This window comes from Triturus cristatus, chromosome 7 (assembly GCF_964204655.1).
Source record: "Triturus cristatus chromosome 7, aTriCri1.1, whole genome shotgun sequence".
NCBI classification, from domain to species: domain Eukaryota; kingdom Metazoa; phylum Chordata; class Amphibia; order Caudata; family Salamandridae; genus Triturus; species Triturus cristatus.
Window position 1 is genome coordinate 66,722,221 of NC_140590.1, and position 19,613 is coordinate 66,741,833.

The 19,613-nt window shown below is 49.2% G+C and overlaps 1 protein-coding gene across 2 annotated transcripts in view; it reads left to right on the forward strand.

Annotated features, from left to right (window-relative positions):
- The window catches only part of XRCC1 (X-ray repair cross complementing 1), a 297,807-nt gene that overhangs the window by 257,643 nt on the left and 20,551 nt on the right, over positions 1-19,613 (forward strand). For both annotated transcript variants that reach the window (XM_085615657.1, XM_085615656.1), the window contains exons 13-14: positions 4,169-4,220; positions 11,267-11,394. In XM_085615657.1, coding sequence (XP_085471783.1) covers positions 4,169-4,220; positions 11,267-11,394 — 180 coding nt within the window. The remainder of the gene's footprint in view (positions 1-4,168; positions 4,221-11,266; positions 11,395-19,613) is intronic.

Consider the following 19,613-nt stretch of genomic DNA (forward strand, 5'->3'; position numbering starts at 1 on the left):
TATCATCATTAGAAACGTGCAAATTTTTTGTAATTCTGAAGTGTGGTAGAAACATTTCAATATGATCAAAACAAATCAATACACCAGATAATGACATTTCCACACATTATCGTTTATATGCTGCATACTTTATCAGTAAATCTATATGCAAATATAATGGTCATTTCAATTTAAAATGTGTTGTTTGCAGTGGCAGTTCGCGACCACACCATGCATACTTCACTTTACGCCACTCTACTCTGCATCCCTCCATTCTACTGCACTCTACTCTGCACTACTCCACTCCTCTCTACTTTACTCTGCACTCTACTTTATGCCAATGCACTCTATGCCACTCTGAGCCACTGCATGCTACTCCACTCTGAACCATTCCACGCTTATGCGCTCTACGCCCGTTCACTCTGTACCACTCTAATTTAATCTATACCACTCTACGCCACTACTCTACCCTGCAGTATGCAATCCTGCACCACTCCACCCTACCCTACACCACTCTATGCCACTTTACTCTGAAATCATCAATTCTGTGCCAATCTACTCTGCACCACTGTACTCTGTGCCACTCCACTTTTCACCACTCTAATCTATGCCACTGTACTGTACTCTAAACCACTGCACTCTACGTCAATGCGCTCTACACCACTCTATTCAAAATCGATGCACTTGAGGCCACCTCACTACGCCACACTACTCTACACCTTTGCACTCTATGCCACTCTATTCTACTCTGCACCACTGTACTCTATGGCACTACTATGCACCACTCTACACTAGGCCACTGCACTCTGGCACTCTACTCTATATCATAGGACTCTACAACACTACTCTGCCCCACTGCACTCTTTGCCACTGCACTTTACTCTGCGCCACTCTACAACTCTGCACCCCTATACTCTATGGTACTCTACTCTGCAAACTCTCTGCCACTGCACTGTACTCCATACTACATCACTCCACTCTTTGCAACTCCACTCTACGCCACTCCATGCCACTGGACTCTACTCTGCACCACTTTACTCCATCCCACTACACTCTGTGCCACTACTCTACAAGTTCTTTGCCACTCCACGCTGCTCCACTCTACGCCACTGCTCTCTATGACACTCTAATCTGCACCACTCTACGCCACTGCACTCTACTCTGCACCAGTGTACTACAGGCCACTGTACTCTATGCAACTGCACTCTCTATACTCTGCACCACTGCAATCTATGGCACTATATGCTACTCTTCAACACTCTTTGCATCACTGCACTCTACGCCTCTATATTCTACTCTGCACCAATGTACTCTACACCATTGCACACTATGGCTCTGCAATATACTCCTCCGTACTCTACTACACTGCACTCTACAAATCTCTATTCTGCATCATTCTGTGCCAATGGATTTCACACCACTCCATTCCACACCTCTCTGCTTTACTCTACTCTGCACCGCTCTACTCTATTCTGCACCACTATACTCTAATCTGCACCACTGCACTCTATACCACTCCACTGCACTCAATGCCAATGTATTCTCCACCTCTCTACTCTTCACTGCTTTACTCTGCACCTCTCTGCTTTACTCTGCACCTCTCTGCTTTACTCTGCACCTCTCCGCTCTACTCTGCACTGCTCTACTCTACACTACTCAGCTCCACTCTGCACCGCTCCACTCTGCTCTGCTCTGCTCTGCACCGCACTGCAACGCTCTGCTCTGCACCGCTCTGCACCCCTCCGCTCTACTCTGCACCCCTTCGCGCTACACTGCACCGCTCTACTCTGCACCGCTCCGCTCTACACTGCTCTGCACCGCTCTACACCGCTCCGCACCCCTCCGCTCTACTCTGCACCCCTCCGCTCTGCTCTGCACCCCTCCGCTCTGCTCTGCACCCCTCCGCTCTGCTCTGCACCCCTCCGCTCCGCACCCCTCCGCTCTACTCTGCACCCCTCCGCTCTACTCTGCACCGCTCTGCTCTGCACCGCTCTGCTCTGCACCGCTCTGCTCTGCACCGCTCTGCTCTGCACCGCTCTGCTCTGCACCGCTCTGCTCTGCACCGCTCTGCTCTGCACCGCTCTGCTCTGCACCGCTCTGCTCTGCACCGCTCTGCTCTGCACCGCTCTTCTCTGCTCTGAACCGCTCTTCTCTGCTCTGAACCGCTCTTCTCTGAACCGCTCTTCTCTACTCTGCACCGCCCTGCTCTACTCTGCACCGCCCTGCTCTACTCTGCACCGCCCTGCTCTACTCTGCACCGCCCTGCTCTACTCTGCACAGCTCTACTCTGTACACTGCTCAACTCTACTCTGCACCGCTCTACTCTGCACCGCTCTATAGTGCTCTGCACCGCTCTATAGTGCTCTGCACCGCTCTACACCGCTCTGCTCTACACCGCTCTGCTCTACACCGCTCTGCACCCGTCCGCTCTACTCTGCACTGCTCTACTCTGCTCTGCACCGCTCCGCTCTGCACCGCTCTGCACCCCTCTGCTCTACTCTGCACCCCTCTGCTCTACTCTGCACCGCTATGCTCTACTCTGCACCGCTATGCTCTACTTTGCACCGCTCTGCTTTGCACCGCTCTGCTTTGCACCGCTCTGCTTTGCACCGCTCTGCTTTGCACCGCTCTGCTTTGCACCGCTCTGCTTTGCACCGCTCTGCTTTGCACCGCTCTTCTCTGCACCGCTCTTCTCTGCACCGCTCTTCTCTGCACCGCTCTTCTCTGCACCGCTCTTCTCTGCACCGCTCTTCTCTGCACCGCTCTTCTCTGCACCGCTCTTCTCTGCACCGCTCTTCTCTGCACCGCTCTTCTCTGCACCGCTCTTCTCTGCACCGCTCTTCTCTGCACCGCTCTTCTCTGCACCGCTCTGCTCTGCACCGCTCTGCTCTGCACAGCTCATCTCTGAACCGCTCATCTCTGCTCTGCACCGCTCTGCACCGCCCTGCTCTACTCTGCACCGCCCTGCTCTACTCTGCACCGCCCTGCTCTACTCTGCACCGCCCTGCTCTACTCTGCACCGCCCTGCTCTACTCTGCACCGCGCTGCTCTACACCGCCCTGCTCTACTCTGCACCCCTCCGCTCTACTCTGCACCTCTCCGCTCTACTCTGCACCTCTCCGCTCTACTCTGCACCCCTCCGCTCTACTCTGCACCCTCCGCTCTACTCTGCACCCCTCTGCTCTACTCTGCACCCCTCTGCTCTACTCTGCACCCCTCTGCTCTACTCTGCACCCCTCTGCTCTACTCTGCACCCCTCTACTCTGCACCGCTCTTCTCTGCACCGCTCTTCTCTGCACCGCTCTTCTCTGCACCGCTCTTCTCTGCACCGCTCTTCTCTGCACCGCTCTTCTCTGCACCGCTCTACTCTGCACCGCCCTGCTCTACTCTGCACCGCCCTGCTCTACTCTGCACCGCCCTGCTCTACTCTGCACCGCCCTGCCGGACTCTGCACCGCCCTGCCGGACTCTGCACCGCCCTGCCGGACTCTGCACCGCCCTGCCGGACTCTGCACCACCCTGCCGGACTCTGCACCGCCCTGCCGGACTCTGCACCGCCCTGCCGGACTCTGCACCGCTGTAGTCTACTCTGCGCCACTCTAGTGTACTCTGCATCACTCTAGTCTACGCCACTCTAGTCTACGCTGCACCACTCTAATCTATGCCACTCTAATCTACGCTGCACCACTCTAATCTATGCCACTCTAGTCTACGCTGCACCACTATCATCTATGCCACTCTAGTCTACGCTGCACCACTCTAATCTATGCCACTCTAGTCTACGCTGCACCACTCTAATCTATGCCACTCTAGTCTACGCTGCACCACTCTAATCTATGCCACTCCATTCTATGATGTGGCGACACTCCACAACACTATGCCACCCTGTGAGAAAATGCCCTCTTTTTGCATGGTTGCCCCCACTTTTTGCTTAACTGCTGATGTACTTTGAGTGAGTGTGCCCTGGGCTCCTGCCAGTCAGGTACCCGGGGCCTATGTTCTTTACCTAAAACTGCATTGAAGACCAAACCCAATTGGCATCTCTGGCCACAGGTCAGGCCTTTACTGTATGGGTAACAGATGCAGATCAGACATGATGTCCATTAAAGATGTCCCCAATCTCAAGGATTTTGTACTAAGACAGAAAGTGAGAAAATTACTGAGGAAAGATCTCCTTTGTTTGTTTTCAGAAGACCATGGGGCTGAGGACTCGGGCGGAGATACCGAGGATGAATTAAGACGGTGAGTTTGTGCTATGATGGAGTATCTTTGAAAATGTCACCGCAGGACGTTTGCCACACCAGCTTTCTGCGTCTTTCTTATGGAGCTAGATTGTTTATTTGAGGTGCTGACCTCCGAGCCAGCTGCGTTGGAAAGCGCACAGAATTCTTCTCGTGCGCTCAGTCTGAGCTGCAGCAGCCCAGGCATTGTGGTCCGTACACTGCTCTTTTGATGCACCCCAGTCATCATCCTCCTCCTCCTCTATTCCCCCCCTCACTCCCCCACCCTAGGCACAGCGAGGTCCAAGTCTTTACAGTGACCTGCAGGACCCCAGCACTGTGAGCACAAGTGGAGATGACCCGCAGGGTCCCCTTTTATTTCTGCACTAGACATTGATGGATGAACACATTGATTCATCACTGGCTGACTCATGGTTTTGCCTCTGCTGTTGCACTGTCTTGCCAGTACTCTTCACTTCTGACCAGCACCATCCTTGCTATTCCAGTGCTGGAAGCCACTGTCAGCTCTTCCAGTACCCTCTGCCCTGACCTATAGAATCCTCAATCAGTCCATTAGTAAGACCAGTCGCAGCTTTATCAACCTGTGACCTGGAGACCCTCTGATATAGGAGAACTGCATCAGAGCTCTGCGGTGTCCCTCGGTGCTAACCAGAAGCATGTCTGCTATACCGGTACTACAACCAGTTTATAGTGTGGAGCCTGCATTTCAGACTTGATTTGAAGCACAACCCACATTCCAGTACAGGGACCAACAGATCTCTTTCTCACAGAACCCCAATTCTGCATGCCCCTACTGTTCCAAAACTGGGAGCATCCTGCAGCTCGTCCAGTGCACCTTGGTCCTGGCCGGTTGTTTCTACTTGTATATCTGAAAGAAACAGTTAGTTGTAGATTCCTTACCTTAGAATTTAGAATATCCCCCAGGCCTCAGATTGGATCCGGAAAGTTTTTCGTCAGCAGAACCCCGTGGCGTCGGTCGACTCTGTGTCCGTCGACGGCGTTGTGGTCGCTGGGATAACGTTGCGGAAGTTACTGATGTCAGTTTTCTTTTTCCGCACCAGCAAGAGCAGGTCCAGAGAGAGCTGTACCCCTAGTCATTTTGCAACTTTTTGTCGACTTCTTTTTGAGTCCTACATCGACTCCTGGTGCACGAGGGATGCCTGGCTTCAAGGACTGCGGTTCCTGTAACCGACTGATGTCGGTAACGGATCCGCACCTCATGTGCCTTTGCTGCCTGGAGCGCGACCACGACCCCAAGTCGTGCTCCAACTGCTGGACCATGGCCCCGAAGTCTGCGGGAGCGGTCCAGAAAGTTCCTCGAGGCCCGGCAGTCGGCTCCATGTCGTTCGAGGTCCCGGTCGTGTGGGAGGTCATGGGACCGATCGCAGAGCCATCATCACTCCTCTTCGAAGTCTTCGCACTCGGGGTCAGGTAAGTCAAAGCACAAGAAGCCGAAGAAGCGTCGTCGCTCTTCGACTTCCCCTCGTCCTTTGGCCGGCACGACGAAGGATGCGGGTGGTGCCACTCCTGTGGCTCCGCGTGCAGAGCCTTCAAGGTCGACTCAGGCCTTCCTGGGACCGGGAGCGACCCCTGCCCAGCTTCATCAATTGTATGAAGTGATGTATGCCATTTTTGGGCAGCCTGACTCCGCTGAGGGCCCTAGGCCTTCGACGCCAGTGGCTCTGGCCTTGGCTCCACAGGGCCTCATTGGATCCAGGCCTGGATCCGGATCGGCGCCATTCGACCTAGTTACTCCTCCCCTGGCGCCGATTCCACCTGCACCACGCCCGCAGCTGGTGCCGGCTTGACCTGCAGTCGACGTCGACCCTGGCTTCCACCCCGATGTGGATACGGAGCCGGACCGGCGTCATCCGTCGCCGATGGGTACTTTTGTGCCTGTATTCCCCCCTGGACATTTTCAGCCAGTTTGGCAGCCAGAGGAGGGTGAGAAAGACTGGGAGGGGTCTGAGGACCCATTCACTGGCCAGCTAGAGTATGAGCCGAACTGGAGAGAGGAACTGGGGGATGCCAGTGGTCTGGATACCTCCCCAGACCTAGGCATGTTGTCTCCTCCTACTGGGGCTACGGAGGAGGGAGCGTCATACACAGTGGTGTTGAATAGGGCGGCTGAGGCTCTCCACCTCGAGCTTCCCACGGTGGCAGTCAGAAGTAACCTCCTGACAGAGGTGCTTCAGCTGGCAGCGAGCTCTTCGTAGCCCCTGCTGCTGTTAAATGAAGCCCTTACGGACATCCTTTTTGGCACCTGGTCCAGGCCCAATACAGGGGCTCCTGTGGATAGGATGGTTGCCCGATGACACCGCCCGGCCCCGGGCAACCGTAATTTCCTCTCCCAGCACCCTACCCCTGAAAGCTTGGTGGTCCAAGCCTCTATGTCCAAGGGCGCCTTCCCTACAGCTCCACCTGATAGGGGATCCAAGAAGCTGGACCAACTTAGGAAGAAGATGTTTTCTTCCTCCAGCTTGGGACTGCGGTTGGTAAACACAGCATTTCTGTTGGGCCGTTATTCCCACTCTGTGTAGGAAACTGTGGCGCCAGTGCTGCCTCAGTGCCATGCTCTTCCGTGCTGTTGCAGAGGGCAGAGATGCAGCAAAGTTTACTATTCACTGTGAACTGGATACTACCGACGCACTGGGCAGAACGATTGCCATGTCAGTAGCCCTTCAGCGCTACGCCTGGGGCCGTTCGACTGGGGTTTCCGGGGAGGGACATGCCCTTTGATGGCCGTCGCCATTTCGGTGACAAGGCAGACAACGCGCTGAAGCGCTTTAAGGACTCTCGAGCTACTGTCAGGTCCTTGGGCCTCTCCACCATCCACCCTGCGCAGTCTGCCTTTTGCCCTTTTTATGGGTACGGAAGGGGTGCCCCACTACATCCCGCCCAGAGCCACAGGCCGGTGCAGGCTGTTCAGTCCCACCGCGGCCGGGGACGTGGGAACCACTGGCGTGGTTCTGGTGGCCAGCGAGTGGGCCAGTCCACCTCCGCCCCCTCTGCATCAGCCTCCAAACCCTCCTAGTCCGACCTTTCAGGGCCACCAAACGCCAGTGGGCAGCAGGATCCGCCATCACCTCCCCCACTGGCGCACCATCATGTCGGACAGGTGGGTTCTGCAGATAGTCCATAGGGGCTACTCCCTCCCCTTCAAGACTACCCCTTCCTCCTTGCCAACTCAGTACCATCGCATGTCAGAGGATCACCTGGCCCTTCTCCAACAGGAAGTTTCGGCCATCGAGCGCATTCCTGTCCCAGAAATAGGTCGTGGTTGCTATTCCCACTACTTTCTGGTGCCCAAGAAGGACAAAGGCCTGCGTCCTATCTTGGATCTCAGGAATGTCGACCACTTCCTCCGGAAGGAGAAGTTCAAGATGTTGATGCTCGCTCAGGTCTTGTCTGCCCTCAACCCTGGAGACTGGTTGGTAGCGTTTTACTTGCAGGACGCTTATTTTCACATCCCCGTCCTGCGGTTCACAGCAGGCCACAAGCACTTTCAGTTTACCGTGCTCCCCTTTGGCCTTACCAGCGCCCCTCGGGTGTTCACGAAAGTGATGGCGGTGGTCGCAGCTCATCTGCGCAGAGCAGGGGTTCCAGTCTTCCCCAATCTCGAAGACTGGTTGTTGAAGGTGGGCTCGCCCCATGCAGTCGTCTCCCACCTCCAGACTATGGCCGACCACATGCATTTTCTGGGGTTTTCCATCAACGTGCCGAAGTCGCACCTGATTTCCTCTCAGAAGCTCCTTTTCATCAGAGCGGTTCTGGTTTCGACGCAGATTCGATTATTTCCTCCCGAACAGCGAGTCCGGAATATTCTGGCTATGATTCCGATTTTTCAGCCTCTATCCTGGTTTTCGGTCACAATGACCCTGAGGCTGCTGGGCCTCATAGTCTCCTGCATCGTGCTGGTCGATCATTCCAGGTGGCATATGCAGGATCTTCAGTGGGACCTGAAGTTCCAGTGGGTGCATCATCAGGGGAATCTGTCCGATTGCGTCCAGATCTCGGAGGGCACTGCACGACAATTGCAGTGGTGGCTCACGAACAAGGATTGGGTCAACGGCAGCTCCCTCTCCCTTCCCCAACCAGATCACACAGTGGTGACAGACGCATCCCTTCTGGGATGGGGTGGCCACATTGGGAGAGGAGGAGATCAGAGGCTTCTGATCTCCGGTGGAGTCCGAGCCCCACATCAACCTTCTGGAGCTTTGGGCGATATGTCTTGCGCTGAAGGCATTCCTTTCCGCTGTCCGGATAAGAGTAGTGCAGGTGTTAACGGACAACGCCCCCACCATGTGGTATTGCAACAAACAGGACGGGATGGGGTCATGGACCCTATGTCAGGAGGCCCTGCGCCTCTGGACATGGCTGGAACATCAGGGCATATCCCTGGGTGTTCAACGCCTGGCAGGTTCTCTGAACTCCAAGGAGGGCAAACTCGGCCGCAGGTGCATGATGGATCACGAATAACGTCTTCACTCTCAGGTGGTGCAAGGACCTGGTTAGATCTATTCGCCACCGAAGAGAACGTGCAATGTCATCAATTCTGTGGTTGGAATTTCCAATGCGGCACTCACTAGGCGACGCTTTTCGTCGCGAGTGGAGTTGCGGTCCTCTATTCTATACGCCTTTCTGCCTATACCACTTCTGCCCAGAGTGCTGAAGAAGATCAGGCGCGACCGGGCGCAAGTCATTCTTGTCGATCCGGACTGGGCACGAAGAGTCTGGTATCCCGAGCTGCTCAACATGGCCATCGATCCTCCGATCAGACTGCCTCTTCTGGGGGATCTTCTGTCGCAGCAGCAGGTGACGGTCCTCCACCAGAACCTGTCCAGCCTCTCCCTGCGTGGAGATTGAGCGGCGCCAGTTGACGTCATTTGACTTGCCTCCCGAAGTCTGTGATGTAATCTTGGCAGCCAGGTATCCCTCCACTCAGACGGTATACGCCTGCCGATGGAATAAATTTGTGGCATGGTGCTCAGCAAAGGCTTTGGATCCCTTTTCTACCCCTCTTTCTGAGTTTCTCTTGTTCCTTCTTTCTTTGGCCCAGCAGGGCTCTGCTCTGGTCACTATCAAGGGCTTTCTTTCGGCGATTTCTGCCTTTCTAAGTCTTCCTGATCAGCCTTCTCTCTTTAGGTCCCCTTTTGTAAATTGCTTTTTAAAAGGCATCACTCATCTCCTTCCTCCTATTCCCTTTGTGATCCCTCAGTGGGACTTAAATTTTCTTTTGACCTATTTGATGTGCGCTCCCGTTGAGCCGCTTCACAACTGTCCTCTACGACCCTTAACTCTTAGGACTGCATTCCTGGTAGCCATCACATCTGCCAGAAGATGAGTGAGCCCCTGGCTCTTTCATCCAAGCCTCCTTTTCTGGCTGTACATCCGGACAAGGTTGTCCTTAGACCTCGTCCATCCCTTCTTCCCAAAGTGGTCACCTCCTTTCACATCGGGCAAACCGTCACTTTGCCCACCTTCTTTCCGCCTCCGCATCCTTCTAAGGAGGAAGAGAGGCTCCACTGCCGTGACACAAAACGTGCGCTTTCCTTCTATCTGGATCGCACCAAACAGTTCCGGGTGGATGACCAGCTCTTTGTTGGCTACGTGGGCACCAAGAAAGGTCGGGCCATACACAAGCGGCCCATCTCTTGCTGGGTTATTTTGTGCATTAAAGCCTGTTATTCTCTGGCTAAAAAGGAGCCTCCACTGGGGCTACGTGCCTCATTCCACCAGGGGGACGGCAGCCACTACTGCTTTGGGACGAGGAGTCCCTCTGAATGACAATCTGTCAGGCAGATGCGTGGGCATCGCGGCACACATTTACAAAACACTACTCCCTGGACAGCCAAGTCCGGAGAGACTGCTTCTTTGGCCGTTCTGTTCTCCAGGACTTTCTGGTGTTATCTTGGCGCAGACCCACCTCCGGGGTTGATATTGCTGAGGTGTCTATTCTAAGGTAAGGAATCTATAACTAACTGTATCTTTCAGATGAACAAGTTACTTACCTTCGGTAAAGATATATCTATAAGAAACATAGGTTAGTTATAGATTCATTACCGCCCCACCCATCCTCCCCGTTTTGAGAACTGATTTCTAAGGTTAAGGACATCCTTTCAGGGCTCTAGTTTTGTGCACCAGTGGTCAGTGTCTTGCATGGCTCTGCATTCCTGGCACGGAAAGTCGTGTATAGAACTGACGTCAGTTTGGACGGCGGCGTTTAAGTAACTTCCGCAATGTCATCCCGGCAACCACACGGAGTCGACCGACACCACCTACCGACGAGCAGGGGTACTGCTGACAAAAAACTTTCCGGATCCAGTCTGACGGCTGGGGGATATTCTAAGGAAAGGAATCTATAACTGACCCATGTTTCTTACAGATGTATTGTTACCGAAGGTAAGTAACTTGTTCTTCAGGCTGAGACCATCCATCTGTGCCTCTGCAACTCACTTGTGACTTGAAGAGCTCTCCTGCACTGAGTCCCACACAAAGTTTATCAGATGCATCCCAATTCTGTCCTGCGTCATCCCTGATACTTTAGTTTGCGCTCCGCTTATTTTGCAGCACTTCATGCTAATCCATTCCTAGCACCAGGGTGGTTCTGCTATGATCATCCTGGGATCCTAAACTAGCAAACGGCATGCATTATTTTGTAGTGCTGCGTTGCTCAATCTTGAGCTTGCATTGAGATGCATTGAGGTTGCATTGATTGTGTGCATATATAAAGATGTAGTGAGCTCCTGGTGTGTGTGCATACAGGTACATGCCAGCCTCGTTGTCCCGCTCAGCACTGGTTGGACTTCTTTTTGTGCTATTTGAGAGGGCTCCAGAAGGGTGTGACTGATTAGGTCCTTGCCTTATAATCTCTCCAGAAGATTGACCGACAGTATGGTTTCCCTTCCATCTCCCTTTCCAGATGTGCACAGCTAGTTGCATTGTCACCTTCCTAGACAGTCTGCCCATGGTGTCAGGAATTTGGTCACCCTTTCCCGCTGTCTCTCCAGAAATGTGTGACTGATTTCTTCCTCCCTTTTGTCTCAGGATTACAGAGAAGAAGCAAGTTAAGATGAAACCCACTGCCAAGAAGGAGGAAGACCCGTATGCTGCATCAACGGATGAAAATACCGACATTGATGATGATGTGGATCTGCCCATTCCTGAGCTCCCAGGTACAGCGCTAGGTTGGCGTTTCATAGTCTGGACGCAGCGCTAGGTTGGCGTTTCATAGTCTGGATGCAGCGCTAGGTTGGCGTTTCATAGTCTGGACGCAGCGCTAGGTTGGCGTTTCATAGTCTGGACGCAGCCTAGGTTGGCTTTTCGTTGTCTGGACGCAGCCTAGGTTGGCTTTTCGTTGTCTGGACGCAGCGCTAGGTTGGCGTTTCATAGTCTGGACGCAGCCTAGGTTGGCGTTTCGTTGTCTGGACGCAGGCCTAGGTTGGCGTTTCGTTGTCTGGACGCAGGCCTAGGTTGGCGTTTCGTTGTCTGGACGCAGGATTAGGTTGGCGTTTCGTTGTCTGGACGCAGGCCTAGGTTGGCGTTTCATTGTCTGGACGCAGGCCTAGGTTGGCGTTTCATTGTCTGGACGCAGGCCTAGGTTGGCGTTTCATTGTCTGGACGCAGGCCTAGGTTGGCGTTTCATTGTCTGGACGCAGGCCTAGGTTGGCGTTTCATTGTCTGGACGCAGGCCTAGGTTGGCGTTTCATTGTCTGGACGCAGGCCTAGGTTGGCGTTTCATTGTCTGGACGCAGGCCTAGGTTGGCGTTTCATTGTCTGGACGCAGGCCTAGGTTGGCGTTTCATTGTCTGGACGCAGGGCTAGGTTGGCGTTTCATTGTCTGGATGCAGGGCTAGGTTGGCGTTTCATTGTCTGGATGCAGGGCTAGGTTGGCGTTTCATTGTCTGGATGCAGGGCTAGGTTGGAATTTCATAGTCTGGATGCAGGGCTAGGTTGGCGTTTCATTGTCTGGACACAGGGCTAGGTTGGCGTTTCATTGTCTGGACGCAGGCCTAGGTTGGCGTTTCATTGTCTGGACGTAGGCCTAGGTTGGCGTTTCATTGTCTGGATGCAGGCCTAGGTTGGCATTTCATAGTCTGGATGCAGGGCTAGGTTGCCGTTTCATTGCCTGGACGCAGCGCTAGGTTGGCGTTTCATTGCCTGGACGCAGCGCTAGTTTGGGGTTTCATAGACTGGATGCAGCGCTAGGTTGGCATTTCATAGTCTGTACGCAGCACTAGCTTGACCTGCTCTTAGAGTTGGTCTAGGCCCGCTAATGTGTGGTTCTGCTTGGTGCGATTGTGGCAGTTTCCAGTCTGTTGGTTCCTTCCAACTCCAGCACACCTCCCTTGCAACACTGTTTGAGCTTTGTCGCGTGCCTTGTGCATGATTAGGACGAGACATTTGCAGTCACCCTTTTCTCTGGTATCCCTTGTAATATCACATGCCTTAGATGAAGCACACTACTGTAGCCTGATTCTTTGAGTTTCCGTAGCACTTATTTGTCTCCCCTTAAATTTCTCCAATCTGATATAATGGTTTCCTAGTTGCACTTTACCTATTCTCTATTCTGGGCGGTTGGGTTGTTTTCTAACCCTGCATACTTTCACTAACGTGGCCTCTGCATTGATAGTATTGGATCACGCGCTAGTTGACTATTCCCAGTGCCCAGCTGTGAATGTGCTGATATAATAAACAAGTAAATAACGGTGCATGTTGGGTGTTTAAACCTAATCCCCCTTCAAGAGGCTTATTCACATCTTCAAAGGCCTCTCCGGTGAGTGAGTGAGTGAGTGAATGAGTGAGTGAGTGATTGGGTCCCACACCTCGAGTTTGTGTATTTGTATTTTCTGTATTCTGTCACGGTATGTTATTCCAGAGCTTCTCTTCAATGACATGGAAAGAAATGAAGATGATGTACTAGGTCTCGATTTTTCATGGTTAATTTATTTAAAAACTCAGGTGGCAGCAGAAAGTATTCCAGCTCAAATTCTAGGTCCCAAGCCCCTTTCACTCCCATTAGAGGGGATACTGACAAATCAAGAAAGAAGGGCCAACGTAGGCCTGAGCTCCCTCCAGTTGGCTTGGCTTCCTCATAGTTCTCTTCAGAATCCAGTGACCCTTCTCCTCTGGACTTAAGCACCATGGGCTTGAAGCCGGCACGCACCACGGCATCTGCATCACCATTGCCAGTATCCTCGCTACAGATCCTGACCCGCATTCCTTAAACAGGGGAGACAATACATGAAGAGAGCAGACCCCCAGAAGAACCAAGAATTTTAAGGGAATATATTATGTAAACTAAAGCATGTCCTGAGGAAGTATGAGAAAACACCATACACCCATGAGACCATGCCTGGTTGAGCAACACAACTAATTGTGTCCGTTGTTCGAAATAATACTCGGGCAATTGTTCCGTGAGGGCGATGATAGAGATTTAGTAGGATATGATTATGATAAAGGAAAAAAATATATATATATATATATATATATATATATATATATATATATATATATATATATATATATATATTCATATTCACAACATTTTGCCCATAGACCGGGCACAGAAGAGGCTGATAATTAAGGAAACTCGCCATTCAGCCCAACGCGTTTAAAGCCTAATCAGTCCTTGATCGCAGGCCGCCTACTGCATGTCTCAACAAAACAGCTGAAAACCACCAGTTAATTACTGAGATCTTTTTATTGTCCCAAACAGGACTGTGTGTGTGTGTGTGTGTATGTATGTATGTGTGTGTATATATGTATATATATATATATATATATATGTGTATATATATATATATATATATATATTCACTGAAAAAACCATAGGTTTCAGGCACGTTATAGTGAGAAATTAGCATTTAAAAAAACTTAGAAATTCACTGAAAAAAACATAGGTTTCAGGGACGTTACAGTTGGACATTTCACTTGTATAAAACCAGAGAAATTCGGCCATTATAGTTAGTTCAGCTAACTATAGTTCGCGGCCCCGCAATGCACTGCTGATTACGTCACATAACATAACACGTGTATTTGTAAAGCGCACGTTCACCACTACGGGTATCTTGGCGCTGAGTAACAGATGTTTATTGTTACCCAACTCAATGGTACTCATTTTATCGACCTCAGATGGATGAAAGGCTGAGTGGACCCGCCGGGATTTGAACCTGTGACCATGAGGTCGAACACAGGCCCCTGCAGCAGACGCATTAGTCCACTGAGCCACCAGACCCGGCTTACATATTACATCATTCATGACATGGTCACTGACATCACTGATGACATCTCAAATGACATCATCCAGTGACTGTGTGTTTCTGTAAAGTTTAAATATGTTTTTATATATGCCAAGGTGTATTGAAGAATGAGTGGGTGTATAAGTGTCTGGATGGAGGCTTTAGTAGGTGTGTGACTTACTGTTTAAGTGAGTGATTACATGTGTCTTACTGAATGCATGGGTTAGTGACTAAACTGTGTGAATTTCTGTATCAGTGTGTCTGCTGTTGTGTAAGCTGCTGCATGGATTGGTCAGTAGCTACATGAGTGTCTATATGGGTTATTGATTGGTTGCCTGAGTATTTGTATGGGAGACTGAGTGTGTGTGTGTAGGGTGGTGGGAGGTGTGTGACTGCATAGATGTGTGAGTGGTTGATTCACTGGTTGTATGGGTCCAAGAGTGCATGTGGAAACAGCTGTATGGGTGGGAGAGTGTCTGTATGGATGTGTTAGTGAGTGAATGGATGTGTCAGTGGTACATGTCCAAGTAACTACATATGTAAAAGGCAGTGCATGTGAGAGTTGGAGTATATGAATGACTATACGTGAGAGTCTGTGATTGTGAGAGTGGCTGTATGGATGAGTGTGTACTTGTATCAGTGATTATATATGAGTAGGTATGCGTTAGTATCTGTATGAATAAGTGAGGTGGTGTGTGTATAACTGTATAGGTAATTAAATGGGAGTGTGATTGATTCTTTGCTTGACTGACTAGGTGTGTGAGTAACTCCATGGATGAGTGGTGGTGTGTGAGTGTCTGTATACCTGTATAAGTGCATATGGTAGTGTTGGATTGATGAGTGACTGCATATATGAATGATTGTATGGGTGAATGAGTGGATGTATGTGTAGACCTAGGAATCAGTGAGTGCGTGTGTAGTAACTGGTACTGGTGTGTCAATGGTTTCGAAAATGGTAGTCTGTATTTTACAGTGGGTGTATCAAAGGTTATATGAGAGTTTGAGGAGGTGCATCAGATTATCACGTGGGTGATGTCATCAGTGATGTCATTTGAGATGTCATCAGTGATGTCACTGACTTTGTCATGAATGATGTAATATGTGACGTCATCAGCAGTGTATTGCGGGGGCGCGAGTTATAGTTAGCTGAACTAACTATCACGGCGGAATTTCTCTGGTTTTGTACGAGTGAAATGTCCAACTAACTATAATGTCCCTGAAACCTATGGTTTTTCCAGTGAATTTCTAAGGTTTTTTAAATGCTAATTTCTAACTATAACATGCCTGAAACCTATGGTTTTTTCAGTGAATTTCAAAGGTTTTTTTAAACGCTAATTTCTAACTTTAACATACCAGTCGCGTTTCCCGAGTGGTGGAGAAAGGTGAGCGTGGCCTCCGAAACACCTCTTAGCAATCCCACTGTGTGGGATTTACTGGAGGTAACAGGAGCAGTAGTTAGCCCCCAACGTCAACCTTGCGGGCCAACTATTCCTTTTATTACCACCAGTAAGCCCCACACAGCAGGATTGCTAACTTCTTATATCCGGCCCGCCCCCTCCCTGCACCACTGTGCAAACGTGCCCCCTAGCACGTTGTGAGTTGGGGTATTAAGTCCCCTTGAATCCTGAGGGCCAACTTGCCCACCAGGTACCTCCAGTAAGCGGCACGGAGCTGCTTTGCAGAGAGGTACACGACGGTGTATGCAAACCATCTGGTTTATTTGAAAAGTAAAAGCCAGCGTCTTCAATCCATCTAAAATATCCGTGGCCTGACGCGTTTCAAGGCAGAAAACCTCTTACTCATAGGCAGCTAGCAGTGAGTGAGCAGAGAAAGCTCCAATTAGCTGTTTACAAGCATGATGTCAATTTATCGGCCCCCAGTGGGCCTCGCTAAGTGTGTTTTTATTTAAATGCTTGCTGGGATTTGTAGTCCAAATTTGGAGCTTGCATATTTTCCCAAAGTGGGTTCTGTTCATCTTCACATCCTTTGCAGCAATAATTAGTCCTTTAGTAGGTCTCTGGATGAGGCGCCGATTTAATTATACTCCGCATACACTGTGCTGCATTCCCGGCGTGGACTCAGTTCCCGCCACACAGCCCCTCTTTGTAGTCCCAAGGTGGTGCAGCCCTTCACGGCAGAGCTGCTGTGCAATAATGTGATCCAACAAAGTGCCCAAAGCATTCAAGGACGCACACGACGGTGTATGCAAACCATCCGGTTTATTTGAAAAGGAAAAGCCAGCGTCTTCAATCCATCTAAAATATCCGTGGCCTGACGTGTTTCAAGGCAGAAAAAAACCTCTTATTCATTGGCAGCTGGCAGCGAGTGAGCAGAGAAAGCTCCAATTAGCCGTTTACAAGCATGATGTCAATTTATCGGCCCCCAGTGTGCCTCACTAAGTGTGTTTTTATTTAAATGCTTGCTGGGATTTGTAGTCCCAAAGTGGGTTCTGTTCATCTTCACATCCTTTGCAGCAATAATTAGTCCTTTAGTAGGTCTCTGGATGAGGCGCCGGTTTAATTATACTCCGCATACACTGTGTTGCATTCCCGGCGTGGACTCAGTTCCCGCCACACAGCCCCTCTTTGCAGTATGGAGGTGGTGCAGCCCTTCATGGCACGGTATGTGTGTGTGTGTGTGTGTGTGTGTGTGTGTGTAGATATATATATATATATATATATATCCATATCCATATCCAAGGTACTCCGCTTCTATGCCTTATATTCCTTCGCAGAAAACTGATACAGACCACAGATTCAGTGCAAGATTATTTATTTTTGGTGCAGAATGCCACCATGACACGTTTCAGCCCATCCCGCGGGCCTTGATCACATGACACAGTCAAGCATTAACCATAGGCTTTTAAAGTGAACAGTGCAACATAATCATAGGTGCAAAGGCATACAGATGTGGTTAACATTGAAGACAGACTCACTGGTAAAACGTTACGAGTCTTTCTTAATGAACTGTGATAAATAAATCATAAACTCATGAGACCGCAGACCGATTTTTAGATAAGCAATCGTATCTTACAATTAAATCAGTTAAAAAATAAATTCATGATAAAATAAATGTAATTACGCCTTCACAGTTTTTGAATGTGCAAAATATCATAAACGTGCAAAATGTTGCAAAAAAGTGCTTTGATAAATTTTTAAAAATTGAACCAGACAAACAATTAACCTGTGGCAATAAGCATTTGTACAACGCCATGAGTTCCTGTGTAAATACATAAATCAATAGTATCATTATTAATGGAAACTGATTGGAACATGGGTTACCGGAGCCCCAGTAACCCCTTACCAGGCATTATTGATCTAAATATAAAGAAATGTGGTGGTCCCGTTAATATGACAATTATAAATTGATATTGATCAGAACTTAGTGGAATATCGGCTTAAATACCAGAATTCATCACCTTTGGAGCATACGAAATCCTAATACTGATTGTGAGTAGACTTAATAAGTGGAAAGTAGGGTATCACATTAGATTCTACCGACAGACCCTGATCCTCACACACATAAATAATTGAAAACATATGAAGTAAATATTATATAAGCAAAGCAATGCAATCCATAATAGACAAAATCTGCTTAAATATTCATATATGCAACAAATAAATATATATAAAAAACACTGGAATGTCAATAAATCAATAAATACAACTAAAAATTCCACAATCATAAAATCTCATAAATATTACTCTCAAGGTATGTCTAAAAAAAATCACAGTATGAATAGGTCGACAATCTGGAATATCTAAAGACATGTAAAAAGATCCTCTGTTACATTCAAACCAAAAGGCTGTTTCGTATTCAGTTCTAACATGTTTCTAGTTTCCAACTGGCGTAGTTTTTCTTCTCTATTTCCGCCTCTCCTACTGGCTGGAATCGAATCTATGACAAAATATCTAAGATCTTTGCTTTTAGACTCATGTTTGGCTTTAAAGTGCCGTGCAACAGGATATGTATTGTCCTGGTATTGATTGCCCTCAAGTGCTGTAATATTCTTTTGTGCACCTGGAGCTTAGTGCTTCCTACATAAAGTAGGTTGCACGGACATGATAATACATATATTGCAAATTCGGTCTTACATGTGAGTAATTTGCCAATTTTATGTATTTTCTCATGAAAGGGAGTAATGTAAGTTATTTTATTCTCACCCTGTTGGCATGCCTTACATGTTTTGCAATTAAAAAAGCCTGTGTGGGTTTGCAGCCAATTAGTTGACCCAATGACTTCAGGGCTTGTTTTGACTAAATCGTCTTTAATAGAGCGACTTCTGCTGTAGGTTATGGACGGTCTTTTAGGTAATTTGGGACCTATTATTGGGTCACTGAGAACCAAAGGCCAGTTGCGAGGTATTATGGATTCAATCTTTTTACGTGGTTGGCTGTATTGGATTATGATTCTAAATTCCTTATCAGTTTCATCTGTGGTGGCTTCTGCTCTACTAAATAAGGTATCAGTTCTAGATTTAGTCTCCAGTAATAACTCAAATCTACTCTTCCGCATAGATTTATTGATGACATTATCTAGGACTAGTTCCGAGTATCCCCGTTCTTCAAACCTCTGTTTACTTTCAGCCTGGGCTAGAAGTAAATCATTGTCCTTACTGTGAATACGCCTCAGCTGAAGCATTTCACCATAAGGGATACTAGTTACTAGGTGTTTAACAAGGGAGCTACTTGCGTGAAGTGTCAAGTTCCCAGCGGTTTTCTTGCGATAAAGCTTTGTCTCCATTTTATCATTATCAATATATATCTCCGTATCAAGAAAACTCACTGTTGACGCGCTGATATTGGCAGTAAACTGCAAATTCAAATCATTCACATTAAGTCATCAATGAAGCGCAGCCATAGCTTGACATTGGTTGTCATAGATACCTGATGTTCAGTCATGAGGACCAGCTTCTCCCACCAGCCCATGTGTAAGCATGCATAGCTGGGAGAGAAGCTGGCCCCCATTGCCGCACCCCTGATTTGTCTGTAGAGTAGTTTGTTGAACATAAAATTATTGTTTGTGAGGCAGATATCAACCATTTCTATCAGCATATTCTTATGGTCTCTCATATTGCCCATTGTTTTGTCCCCAAAATAATCCAATGCCCTCAATCCATCAGTGTGCTGGATACTCATGTAGAGCAAACTAAC